The following is a 12,460-nucleotide window of genomic DNA, read 5'->3' as shown; positions in this document are numbered from 1 at the left end:
GTTCAGGCTCCCTCATGTTACACAGGTTCCTGGTGTGCAATTTTCGTTTTGGCCAAACAGTATCATTATGGACGTTTCAGAAGTCTTCAGTCATCTGTCCCACCTCAGGGAACAATTTCCATAACAATGTCACTCGGCCCCTGTAACTGACCCATCCCAACACCCTCCCTTCTGCTCCTTGGCCGTGTCTCGTGTGTCATCTGTCATGTGTCTGTCTGTTCCCCTCCTCCCTGAACCTGCATGTGGGCTCATTTCTGGTTTTTGAAATGCTGCCCTGTTTCTCAAAGGTCAAGTGTAAAGGGCAGAAGTGCTGCTGAAAAGGCAGGTCTGCAGACCCCTCGAGGGAATCGGGAAGGGGACCCACCACCTACCTTGAGGCATCCTAGGCCAGAGGGTCCAGGGCTCAGACTTCATGTGGGGTGTGAGGCCCTGTGGGGCCCTTCACCTTCCTGGCCTCGTTCACACCTGAGGTCAGTTGTGAGTGCCACCTGTTACTTTGTGGTTTTAGAAGTTGGCACAGCCCCTGGCTTATTTGTCAAAACTATTCCTAGAAAATGGTGCACTGGGGCTGGCCCGGTGGCATAATGGTTCAAGTTCGGTGTGCTCTGCTTTGGCAGCCTGGGTTCCTGGGTTTGGATCCCAGGCATGGACCTCCACTGTTCAATAAGCCATGCTGTGGTGGCAACCCACATACAAAATAGAGGAAGACTGGCACAGATGTTAGCTCAGGACCAGTCTTCTTCACCAAAAGAAAAACGGTGCATTGGTTGCTGGTTCTAGAGAACCATTTATCAAGCTCACTGTCCTGGGTCAGAGCATAACAAACAAAGGCCCCTGGTGGGCAGACACCTGGCAAAGCCATCAGCCCTGGGGACATGAAATACTGCGGAAAAGAGCTTTCCACTGAAACTGTTTCAGTAAGTTTGGGGCTGCCATTTGTCGCGCTGCACAGGCTTCCTATTTTCTTTAAAACATTCACAATTCGTACTTTGAAAAAAACAGTAAAATAAAATTTATTTTGTAGTTATTTCCAAAGTTGACAGAGAAATGGATCAAATATCCCCATTAGTTGCAATGATTGCAGAAAATGTTCATAACCACTTTATAGAAATTGTACTGTTTTTCCTAAATTAACATTTAAAATGTACTAAATTAACAGAACATTTAAAATGTACACGTCTAAATATTTTTAATCCATAAGCATAAAAGATTAACAGCCACAGGAAAACAAAGATTAAACTGTCGGATGTTTTATTGAAACAGGACCCTCTCCGGGGCCATCACCGCCCAGCCCGTCCCATGAGACCAGCAGGTCAAGTCACCTCCCTCACCTGCCAAGGTGCTCCTGTGTGCCTGAAAAGCCTAACGACATGGCTGAGCTCAGATCCAGCAGTGTCAGAGGTGTGTAACTTTAGTGAGAAATGGGTGTTCAAAGCAAGAACCCAGATGAGAATCTTGAATTGATAAATATTTGAGAAAAGCGTTTTAAGAAATGAAGAGAACGCATGAAGCGCAGTGGAAGCACTGGCGCCCTCCTCTGAGTCCTCGTGCCTGTCCAGGTTTGCTGATGGAGCGTCGAAGGGGTCATGCAGCTAGTGTGGCCATGACCAGAGACCCTTCGGTGCGGATCTGCCATGGTCCTTGCAGTGACGGCATCTGTGAGGCCTTGTCCCGTCCCCGAAACAGGCCTCCTTAAACCCCACAGGCTCGTCCTGGTAGACGAGAGTAAGGCAGAAAACCATGTGAAAGAAATCAGGCTAATCGGATCTGAATGTTTCCCTTTTCCATCCTGGGCCAGAAGTACTGAAATGCTGCATTTTAGATACTTCTACTTTTCTGCCATCTCGTCCTGGAGAAATGAATAGTAGCCTGTGGAGGGAAGACAGAGGGAAGGAGCCCATGTTCTTGGCGGCACCCACGCTGCAGCCGGGCAGGGGGCTGAGGAGAGTAGGGCCTCAAAGCGGCCCTCAGGAGCGGGAGATCTTGTCAGGAGGCATGAATCCCGTGTCTCCGAGGGTCCTGAGTGCCACTCGGCCATCAGGCCGGACCACCAGGTGGGTAATGCTGCCGTTGTTGAGGGAAAGGCGGAGCCAGCCTTCTGGAGGGAACTGCAGCGCCCTGGGGAAGAAGAACATGCTAGAATGGGGGGGCTTTGTCTTAAAATGGGCCACGGTCTCAGCAAAGCTACCACCACCCAACCCCAGATAAGGTCTCAGAGCAGACTTTCTCCAGGCTGGGACCATCAGTAAGTCCCTCCCATGTTCAAGCAAGGGATTTCTCAGGGAGGAGCTGCCGGGCCGATGCCAACCCGTCAAATAAGGAGTAAGGTGGCAGCCCAGCCCCTCTCTGGGGCAGGGGCTCAACCCAACTCAAGGTTTGCATGTGAGTCAGAAATACACCAATTCTTAAAAGTGCACACAATTTAATTTCTGTTTTTCCAGTGTAACAAAATGGGTGGGGGGGGGGCGATCGATAGTGCAACAGAGCCCTTCCTGCTCCGTTCTCCCCAGGGAGGGACGGAGGATGGTATCATCCACAACCTTCAGCATTTTAACATTCTTAACACTTTTTAGGCACAGTTAGTATTTGCTGAAAAGCCCAGAACTGCTATCACTTTCATCTGAGTCATGGGACACCCCTTATGCCTCAGAGCATCGGTGTGGACAGCGGCATCCCTGCGGCTTGCTTTGCAGCCATCAGCCTACATTTTCCCTGCCCTGAGTTTTGTCAACTTAAAGGAATAACTACCTTCACACTGCTTTTTAGCCTTCTCAGTGTCATCCTTCACAATTTTCAGAGCGCTCTCTGCTGAATTAGCAGCACAGAGTGCCCTCACGTATTGTGAATGTGACACTTTGGCTCCTTGTAGCCCTGTACGTAACACAGGTAGCCTCTACTCCAAGTCCCGTTATTTCTGGTGTGTTTTCAGCAGTGGGGTCACCTCCTAGTGACTGCTCAGGTTGCCTTTTCCCAGGATATGGGACAACATAGTGTTTACACAGCACAAAATCACCCAAGTGGCTCATTCACGGGTGCCCAGAGCTGCAAACATGATGGTGCCCAGAAAGCAGGTACTTGCTGAGCCAGGCGCTCTGAGACTGTGGTTGGAGGGTGTGGAGCCAGGTGCCCACCCCGCCCCATTCCCCAGCAGCACTCGATCTGGCTTGGAGCCCCTATAAGCGAGCTGAGAACCCTGGCTCCCCTGACACAGGCACTTCCCCTGCACCCTTGGGCTTCTCATCATAGGGGGCCAAGCATATGACCTCTGAGGGGAAATGGCCCCCTACAGCCCTGGTGACAGGTCCGAGGGTCAAACACAGTGAGCAGAGACCTCGGGCCTGGCTTTGGACAGCACCACAGGCCTGCTGGCTGTGCTGTGTCCTGTCCTGCCACTGCCAAACTCATCGTCACACAAGAAGAGGAACCCCCCTCAGCTACTGAAGCACCTGACAAACACCTTCTAATGGATCCGGCGGGGGGCAGGGTTCCAGTTATTTCAAGTTTTGCAGTAAGTGGTATTTGGTCAAATACATAAGCACCCAGCTCGCCTTCCCACCTACAGGGCCCTCTGTGACAGGTGGCTGCTGCTCAGAACAGGTGTCACTTAAAAGGGCCCTGGAACTTTCTGTGGTGCCAGGAAGTAAGAGCAGGTCCAAAGGACACAGGAGCTCCCAGAAGGAGCTCCCAGCAGCCACAGCTGCAGTAACTGGGGCAGCGGAGTGACCAGTGTGGGAAATGAAGTACAATCCACAGCCCAAAACCAAGGTCCCAGAGTCCACAGTCATGCAAATCAGTAAACGGAGGGGAAGAGTCAGTTCTTAGAAAAGAATTCCAATTAATGAATGAAGGGAAACACGAAACCACCACTAGGCAAACACCACCATAGTAACTGATGTGGCAGGATCCACCAACAGGTGCTAAAATGCACCAGTATGTCTGAGGGAAATGGGATGTAAGTGTTGTCTCCCAAGTCGTTTATCGATCACCAACGGGAAGTCCAGCGCACACAGCACCTTAACCAAGTGACTATGTTAGCATCGCCGGGAAAAGCCATCGACCTCGGGCACCTGACCCACGCTGGGATGAGCAGAGTGCATCTGTGCTATTCCTAAAACACAATCATGAGAAACTCCAAACTGCAAGATTCTGCCAGACAACCGACTAGGCCTTGGGGGAAGCATGGAGGTCATGAGACGGGAAAGACGCAGCGCCGGCCAGGCTGGCAGGAAGCAGCTGGGCCAGGGCGCCCGAGACCCCTCACCGGCACACGATGTAGCGGATGACGTTGGCATGGCAGATGAAGATCTCGTAACTGTCCTCCTGCTGCTTGGCATCTGCCCGGTGGATGTAGTTCCGGAAGGCGGCCTCGATCCGGGCTCCATCTTCATAATACTGCTAGGGGGCAGAGCAAAGAATCATAAGTATGGAGGTGGCACACAGGCTATGCCGATGTCAGGAAAAGGATGGCCCGTCACTGCGGGAGCAGGAGAGGAGGGGGTGGGGAGAGTGAGCCAACAAGGTAGAGTGAAGGCTGCTCCCCGGGGAGGAAGACTACCATTGTGGGGGCGTTTTTACCACAGCCTCAGGCTTCCAGTGAGACACGGGCGGGTCGGGCTCAATGGGGGCACCTTCCCTCAGCAGGTCTGTGCTGACCTTGCGGACGCCTGCAGAGAAGCACGGAGACTCAGCGCGCCTGCTCCCTCCTCCCTCCCTCCCTGCTGCTGAGGGACCCAGACAGGCACTCACCTGGCAGGTGTTTGCTGATGATGTCAGTGGTTTCTATTGCGCGGGTCATGGAAGAATGCACGATTTTATTAAACTTCAACCCCAAGCTTGCAAGTCGGAGACCAGTTAGTTCAGCCTGTTCACGACCTAGGAAGTGAAGTACACCGGAGAATTACACAAAACCGGAGTCCTTCTTTTGTTTACCTCACAAATACTTCAGTCCTTACCAAATACCATTAGGCGTGGGGAGAAGACGGGGTCAGGAATTAAAGAGATAATCCAGTTACCTTCAGCCCCATATAGAAAAAACATTAAAAACAATGACCAAGATTGAGCATTGCTAAAGTTTGGCTGGGATCCTGTTTACTACTTTGTTACTATTTCTGGGTCCCTCACTCCATTCTTACTCAAGTTTGTCCAAAGACTGAGAGTCTCAGCATGCCAGTGATGCACCAGCTGTGCAGCCATTGCAGATGTCAACACATAAAGACCCGATGAGCTCAGTGTTACCAAGTACAGACTGGGTGTAAATACCAATGGCTTTCCTCAAATATATCTTAGAATCTAGTTGAAAATGCCCTCAGAAAGTTCAGATGGATTCAGGGCCGGCCCCGTGGCTTAGCGGTTGAGTGTGCGTGCTCCGCTGCTGGCGGCCCGGGTTCAGATCCCGGGATCGCACCGACGCACCGCTTCTCCGGCCATGCTGAGGCCGCGTCCCACATACAGCAACTGGAAGGATGTGCAGCTATGACATACAACTATCTACTGGGGCTTTGGGGGAAAAATAAATAAATAAAATCTTTAAAAAAAGTTCAGCTGGATTCAGCTGGATGCAGTGCCACTCACAGACATGGCTTCACTTCCCATTTGTGCACCTGGAACCTGGAGCAGTGGGGGTTGGGCGGGGGCACAGCTGGCTGGAGAACAGACCACTAACCCTTCTACACCACCTGAATTTTTAATATGCACACAAATGGGTAATATCCCATTAAACAAAGAAACTTTTAAAAGTTTAAACACTACCTCAGACCACCCTGCAGTTCCTTTCCTAGGAATTTCTCCTGTGGCTACGCTTGCACACGGCCACAAAGACCAAGCTGGAAGCACACGCCCAGCAGCACTGCTCACAACAGCAAGAAACTGCAAAAAGCCACTCTTCTGCCAGAGCGACAGTCAGAGTTGCCATCACTCAGTCTCGCGTGTTTATTTCTGTGAAGCAGACTCTCAACACACAAATAGAAGGATCTTCAACAAAAAATCAACTCAAGCAAAACAGCGCCCAGAGCATGCCGCCCTGCAGAGCAGCAGGGAGTAGACACCTCTGCTGTGTGCTTTGGATTCGACTGTCTGCAAGCAGGATCCACCATAGCTTTTTTTTGGTAAGGAAGATTAGCCCTGAGCTAACATCCATGCCAATCCTCCTCTTTTTGCTGAGGAAGACTGGCCCTGTGCTAACATCTTTGCCCATCTTCATCCACTTTATATGGGACGCTGCCACAGCATGGCCTGACAAGTGGTGCCTCAGTGCACGCCTGGGATCCGAACCCGGGCTGCCAGCAGCGGAGCGCGTGCAATTAACCGCTACGCCACAGGGCCGGCCCCCAACTGTAGTAGTTTTTTTTTTGGTGAGGAAGATCAGCCCTGAGCTAACATCCATGCCAATCCTCCTCTTTTTGCTGAGGAAGATGGGCCCTGAGCTAACATCTACTGCCAATCCTCCTCCTCTTTTTCCCCTTTTTCTCCCGAAAGCCCCAGTAGATAGTTGTACGTCATAGTTGCACATCCTTCTACTTGCTGTATGTGGGATGCGGCCTCAGCATGGCCGGAGAAGCGGTGCATCGGTGCGCGCCCGGGATCCGAACCCGGGCCCCCAGTAGCGAAGCGCACGCACTTAACTGATAAGTCACGGGGCCGGCCCCTAACCATTGTATTTTTTAAAGCTGAGGACATTTTTAAAGCCTGTCATGTGTCGGAGTTAGGCTAATAATTATGATAATGACAATGCTCGAATCTGGGCCAAGTCTCTGACACAGGTCCAAGGAGGCCGGGCTCGGGGGTCAGTCCGGGTCCGGAGCCCCCAGCACGTACCCAGGGGTGTCAGAGTGCGGTCCTTTTCCAGGGAGGCGTCCACATGGTACTGGGAGTGCCTGATGAGGAAGATGTGCCGCGTGGCCTTGGCTTTGTAGTGGTCCAGCCTGGAGGCCAGTTCCTCTTCTCCAGATTCCAGGTTCCTCTTCCGCAGGTTGACCAGGGACAGTGGTTCTCGCCTAATGTTGAAATATGAGATGGTATGTCCTCTGACTCCTGTTCACAAGTCACCCTGGATATTTCTGACAAGATGGTCTTTCCGTCTTGGGAAGGCACAGGGGAGAAGCCAGTGCCCTCGGCACTCTGCTTTCTGCCACCGGCTCTGGAGAGGCCAGCCTCCTGGGGCACATCTCACTCAGCCCAGAGCTGAGTGCTGCCAGGCCTGTTCCAGGCGACTGGATGGTAAACAGTACAAACAAACAAAGCCCTTGTGCAACTTACATTCTAGTAAGGAGAGGTGGATAATAACAACAAGGTGATCAGTGACACGGAGAAAACGGAACCAGGTGACAGGAAGGCGTGGCTGTGGGAGGGCAGCTGGGAAGTGCCTACGGGGCGGCCAGTGTGGTCTTGCTGAAGGGGACACTGAAGCAGAGTCTGCAACTGTGCTGTCCAATAGTAGCCACTAGGCATGTGACTACTTAAATTCAAAATAATGAAAATTAAATAAAACCGTATTTCCCCAGTAGCACTAAACAAATTTTAAATGCACACAGGATAGTGGTTATCACATTGGACAGTGAGGAAGAAAACATTCCTGTTACCATGGAGTCTATCGGAGACGCTGCTGGAATGTTGAGAAGGAGCTGACAGAGTGGGGACAGCCACAGCAAAGATGCTGAGAAACGACCAAGTCTTGTGAAGACAGGCATGCCTGGTGGCTCACGGAACTGAAGTTAATAAAAGGCAGAGCTGGGAAAACAATGTACTTAGCTGAGACAGAGTCATGGAAGAATAAGTTTTGAGGGGAGTGGTGGTGACTCAAGGGTTCTGGCGGGGCCGTGTGAACCTGGGGTGCCCGCAGCACAAGCAGGCCAAGATGCTGCGTGGCTAGGCACGTGGGAGCCTGCGGCTGAGCCGAGAAGACATCCGGGAACTACAGGCACAGACACAGGAAGCCTGAACTGGATGAAGTGACCCAGGAAGAGGCTGGAGATTTCACTGGATAAGGCTCTGGAACCTTCCAGCATGGACAGCCCCTGCTTCCATAAATCTAGACTCAGTGAGCAAATACAGCTTCAACCAATAAAGCTGGAGTCCGGTTCTACCTCAAGCAAATCCTTTAACCTCAGAGTGAATCTGTTTCCTTAAAAAGACCTAAGAAATTAGGAAGACTGTACCGACATTTAAAAAAGAGAATATGACCTGGTCTATTCATGAGAAAACCAGACACATCCCAGTCGAGAGACATTCCACAAAAGCCCTGACCAGCACTGCTCACAACTGTCCAAGTCATCAAAATAAGGAAAGTCTGAGAAACTGTCAAAGCCAAGAGGAGCCTGCGGAGACATGAGGACAAACTGTCATGTAGGATCCTGGAAGAGACAATGGACAATAGGTGAAAACTGAGGAAATCTCAATAAAGCATGGACGACAGTTAATAATAACATATCAATTTTGGTTGGTTCACCGCTTGCGACAAATATACCATACTAGTGTAAGATGTTAACAACAGACGAAATTAGGTGTAGAGTAAACAGGAACTCTACTAGCTCTGCAATTTTTCTGTAAACCTCCAACTATTCTAAAATGTTTATTTTTTTAAAATCAAAGGTGAGAAAAATGATTACCTATGAAGTTCCTGATATAACTGGGCTAAAAATAAGTATTAGTTCTGTGCCCCCTCACTCAGAGCAAAGTATCAAGTACTAAGGAGCTGGGACTGGGTGAACCATCCCATGATGGCCACTCCCTGACTCCAGAGCAGTGCTGTCCAATAAAACAGACCAGCAACAGACGTAATTTTAAATCTCCAAGTAGACACATTTAAAAAGTAAAAAAAAAAAAGATGAAATTTCAATAACTCTATTTAATCCAATCTATCAAAAAATACTATCATTTCAACACATAAACAATAAAAAATCTGCACTGCTTTGGTTTTTAAGTTTAATTAACATTAAACAAGACTAAACATCGTTTCCTGATGACAGAAGCCACATTTCAAGAGCTCACTAAGGACCTGTGGCTAGTGATCAGGTACTGACCCAAGACCCCTGGAGACTCATGGTCCTATTCAAGATGTCTGCTGGTCAAGTCCTTGCACACCTTCCCTGCAAAGAGGCCCTTCTGAGCACCAGGCCATCATTCTTCAGCCAACATCCATCTCTTTCTCTCAGCTGTTAGGCAAAGACAGGATCAATATGCCATCATCCAATTCGAGGATTCAGAAATTGAGAGTAGGAAACAAGGATGACAGCCCTACAGAGAGGTCCCAGTCCTCTGTCTAGGACTGAAAATGACCACCCTGGGCTTCCCTGTGTGCCAGGCACTGTCCAGGCACCGTTGTATTCGTTCCTCAAAACCACCCTGGGACTCATGGGGAGCCAAGGCTCAGAGGAGAGGGGTGGGACATGGGACAGATGGGAGCCGAGGCTCAGAGGATGGGTCAGTGGGACATGGGACAGATGGGAGCCGAGGCTCAGAGGAGGGGTCAGTGGGACATGGGACAGATGGGAGCTGAGGCTTAGAGGGGTGGGTGGGACATGGGACAGACGGGGAGCCGAGGCTCAGAGGAGGGGTTGGTGGGACATGGGACAGACGGGAGCTGAGGCGGGGGGGGGCATGGGACAGACGGGAGCTGAGGCTCGGGGGGGGGGGGCCATGGGACAGACGGGAGCTGAGGCTCAGAGGAGGGGGGAGTGGGACATGGGACAGAGGGGAGCCGAGGCTCAGAGGACGGGTCGGTGGGACATGGGACAGAGGGGAGCCGAGGCTCAGAGGAGGGGTCGGTGGAACATGGGACAGACCGGGAGCTGAGGCTAAGGGGTCGAGGGACGCCCACATCGCAGCTCGTCTTGCGGCCAAAACCGAAAAAGAAACCCGCCCGCAGCCTGCCTCGCCCGCCCCTCTGCCTCGCCGACCACGTCGGCCCGAACGGAGGGCACGGAGGCCGGCCCCCACCCGCCGGCCCCGCACCTGTCCCAGTTGGGGTCCCAGACGCCGGGCCCGGGGCGCGCGGCCCCTGCCCACGCTGGCGGCTCGACCACGCGCGGCTCCGCGTCCCCGCCCGCGCGAGGCTTTCCCACCGCAACAGCCGAAAACAGCACAGCGGCCGAGCCGCCCGCCAGGCCGCAGGCGGCCAACTGCAGCACCTGCCGGAACGCCATACCGGCCCTCCCGCGCCGGCCCCGCGCAGGCGCTCTCCGGCGCCGACGGCGCGCCGCGAGGGACACGCTTCCTCGGGCGTCCGCTTCCGGCCGATGGGTGGCGCGGGGCCCGTGGGGATCGCCGGCGGCCCCAGAGACTTCCGGGAACAGAGACGCGGGGGCGTGGTGGTGCGGGCGGGAGCACTCGCGGGGCGGAGTTATTCTTGCCTGCCAGCGAAGTGTTCGCACGCCGCTGCCCCGTGGAGCCGCCTTCGGGGGCACGACGGCGCACCTGCGCGCGCAGGGGGCGGGCGGGACCGGCGGCGCGGGCCTGCGAAGGCGCCCTGGGGCACCCGCGCTTCAGGGCCGAGGAGCTGCAGCAGGGTGGGGGGTGGGAGGCGGGCCTTGCAGATGAGAGCTTGGGATTCTAGGTCCAGGGAAGGATTGAGGTTGTGGGACATGGGACAGGATTTTTTCTTGTTTTTACTGTGTGTGGCAAAATACACATAACGTAAAATGTACCATCTTAACCATTTTAAGTGTACAGTTTCTTTTTTTGTTTGTTTGTTTGTGAGGAGATCAGCCCTGTGCTAACATCTGCCAATCCTCCTCTTTTTGCTGAGGAAGACCAGCTCTGAGCTAACATCTATTGCCAATCCCACCCCCCCCACCCCCCCCCCCCCGAAAGCCCCAGTAGATAGTTGTATGTCATAGCTGCACATCCTTCTAGTTGCTGTATGTGGGACGCGGCCTCGGCATAGCCGGAGAAGCGGTGCGTCGGTGCACGCTGGGATCTGAACCAGGGCCGCCAGTCTCGGAGCACGTGCACTTAACTGCTAAGCCACCAGGCTGGCCCCCTCCTCTTTTTTTTGTTGAACAAGACTGGCCCTGGGCTAACATCCGTGCCCATCTTCCTCCACTTTATGTGCGACACTGCCACATCATGGCTTGCCAAGCAGTGCGTCAGTGCGTGCCCAGGATCCGAACTGGCGAACCCCCGGCTGCAGCAGCAGAGCGCAAACACCCAATCACTTGTGCCACTGGGCCAGCCCTAAGTGTACAGTTTTGTGGCATTAAGTACATTCACATTGTCATGCAACCATCACCACTGTCCAGCTCCAGAACTTGATCATCTTCCCAAACTGAAACTCTGTCTCTCACTGTTAACTCATTTCCCCTCCGTCAGACCCTAGTGACCACCATTCTGCTGTCTCTGAATTAGACTATTCCAGGGACTTCATATGATTGAAATCAGACAGTATTTGTCCTTTTGGGACTGGTATATTTCACTCAGCATACTGTCTTCAAGGTTCTTCCATGTTGTAGCATGTATCAGAATCTCCTTCCTTTTTATGGCTGAATACACTTGGGTTGCTTCCACCTTATGGCTTTTATGAATAATGCTGTTCTGAACATGGGTATGCAAATATCTTTTCAAGTCCCTGTTTTTAATTCTTTTGGGTGTATATCCACAAATGGAATTGCTAGATCATCTTTGCAGGTTTTTAAGTTGGGAATTGACATGATGTGATTTACATCTTTAAAAAATCACTCTGGATTTTGGAGATTGAATCTATTCCACAGAAAAACCCAGAACTCTGCTTAAACATGATGTCTTGAACCTAAACATTTATGTCTCCTTCTTCTAGGAGGTCACTTACTGAAACGATAATAAAAAGATTTAAATTTTTATTTTATTTATTATTTTTGTGTGTGTGAGAGGAAGACTGGCTCTGAGCTAGCATTCATCACCAATCCTCCTCTTTTTGCTGAGGAAGATTAGCTCTGAGCTAACATCTGTGCCCATCTTCCTCTTTTTTGTATATGGGATACTGCCACAGCATGGCTGGATGAGCAGTGCGTTGGTCCGCGCCCGAGATCCGAACCTGCAAACCCTGGGCCGCCGAAGTGGAGTGTGTGAACTTAACCACTACGCCACCGGGTAAGATTTTAAAAGGAAGATTTACAAAGATTTTAAAAGGAAAAGAAAAGACAAATCCACAAGGACATACTTGAGTCCACAAGAAGAAACAAAAAGAACAGTTGACAAAATTCTGGAATCTGGAAATCAGATTATTATTGTCCTGAGAAGATGGAACATCAGTTGCCTGCATTGAGGGAAGCCAAGAAACAAGATCATTTAGTCCAGAGAGTCTAGAAGAGTCTGGGGAGTTACAGGCACTAGCTCCACCTCTGAGGACGGTGGGTGGGGTTAAATACAGGAGGACTGATTAAAAATCTCTAAGAGGTTGCCCTCTACACGCCCTCCATCTCCTGTACATTCAGGTGAAAACCTCATCTCCTTCATGGCAGGAAACTAGAGAAATTTCATTCCAGAGGAT

The 12,460-nt window shown here is 51.6% G+C and overlaps 1 protein-coding gene across 2 annotated transcripts; it reads right to left on the bottom strand.

The window, feature by feature from the left end:
* Positions 1–988: 988 nt before the first annotated feature.
* PGAM5 (PGAM family member 5, mitochondrial serine/threonine protein phosphatase) lies at positions 989–10,163 on the bottom strand. 2 transcript variants are annotated; one of them, XM_004430087.3, is made up of 6 exons: positions 9,949–10,163; positions 6,814–6,992; positions 4,747–4,872; positions 4,576–4,664; positions 4,262–4,395; positions 989–2,118 (listed from the first exon to the last, which is right to left on the bottom strand). In XM_004430087.3, exons 1-6 carry the CDS (start codon positions 10,137–10,139, stop codon positions 1,968–1,970), a joined length of 870 nt encoding a protein of 289 aa, XP_004430144.1. In that variant the 5' UTR covers positions 10,140–10,163; the 3' UTR covers positions 989–1,967. The 2 variants fall into 2 exon arrangements, with proteins under 2 accessions (XP_004430144.1, XP_014642690.1); XM_014787204.2 differs by having other exon boundaries at positions 4,262–4,392; positions 9,949–10,159.
* Positions 10,164–12,460: the final 2,297 nt, after the last annotated feature.

Source organism: Ceratotherium simum, chromosome 35 (genome assembly GCF_057802395.1).
Source record: "Ceratotherium simum simum isolate JZ-2026a chromosome 35, ASM5780239v1, whole genome shotgun sequence".
NCBI classification, from domain to species: Eukaryota; Metazoa; Chordata; class Mammalia; order Perissodactyla; family Rhinocerotidae; genus Ceratotherium; species Ceratotherium simum.
Note: the sequence above shows the minus strand (reverse complement) of the source record. Positions and strands in the feature narration are given on the sequence as shown.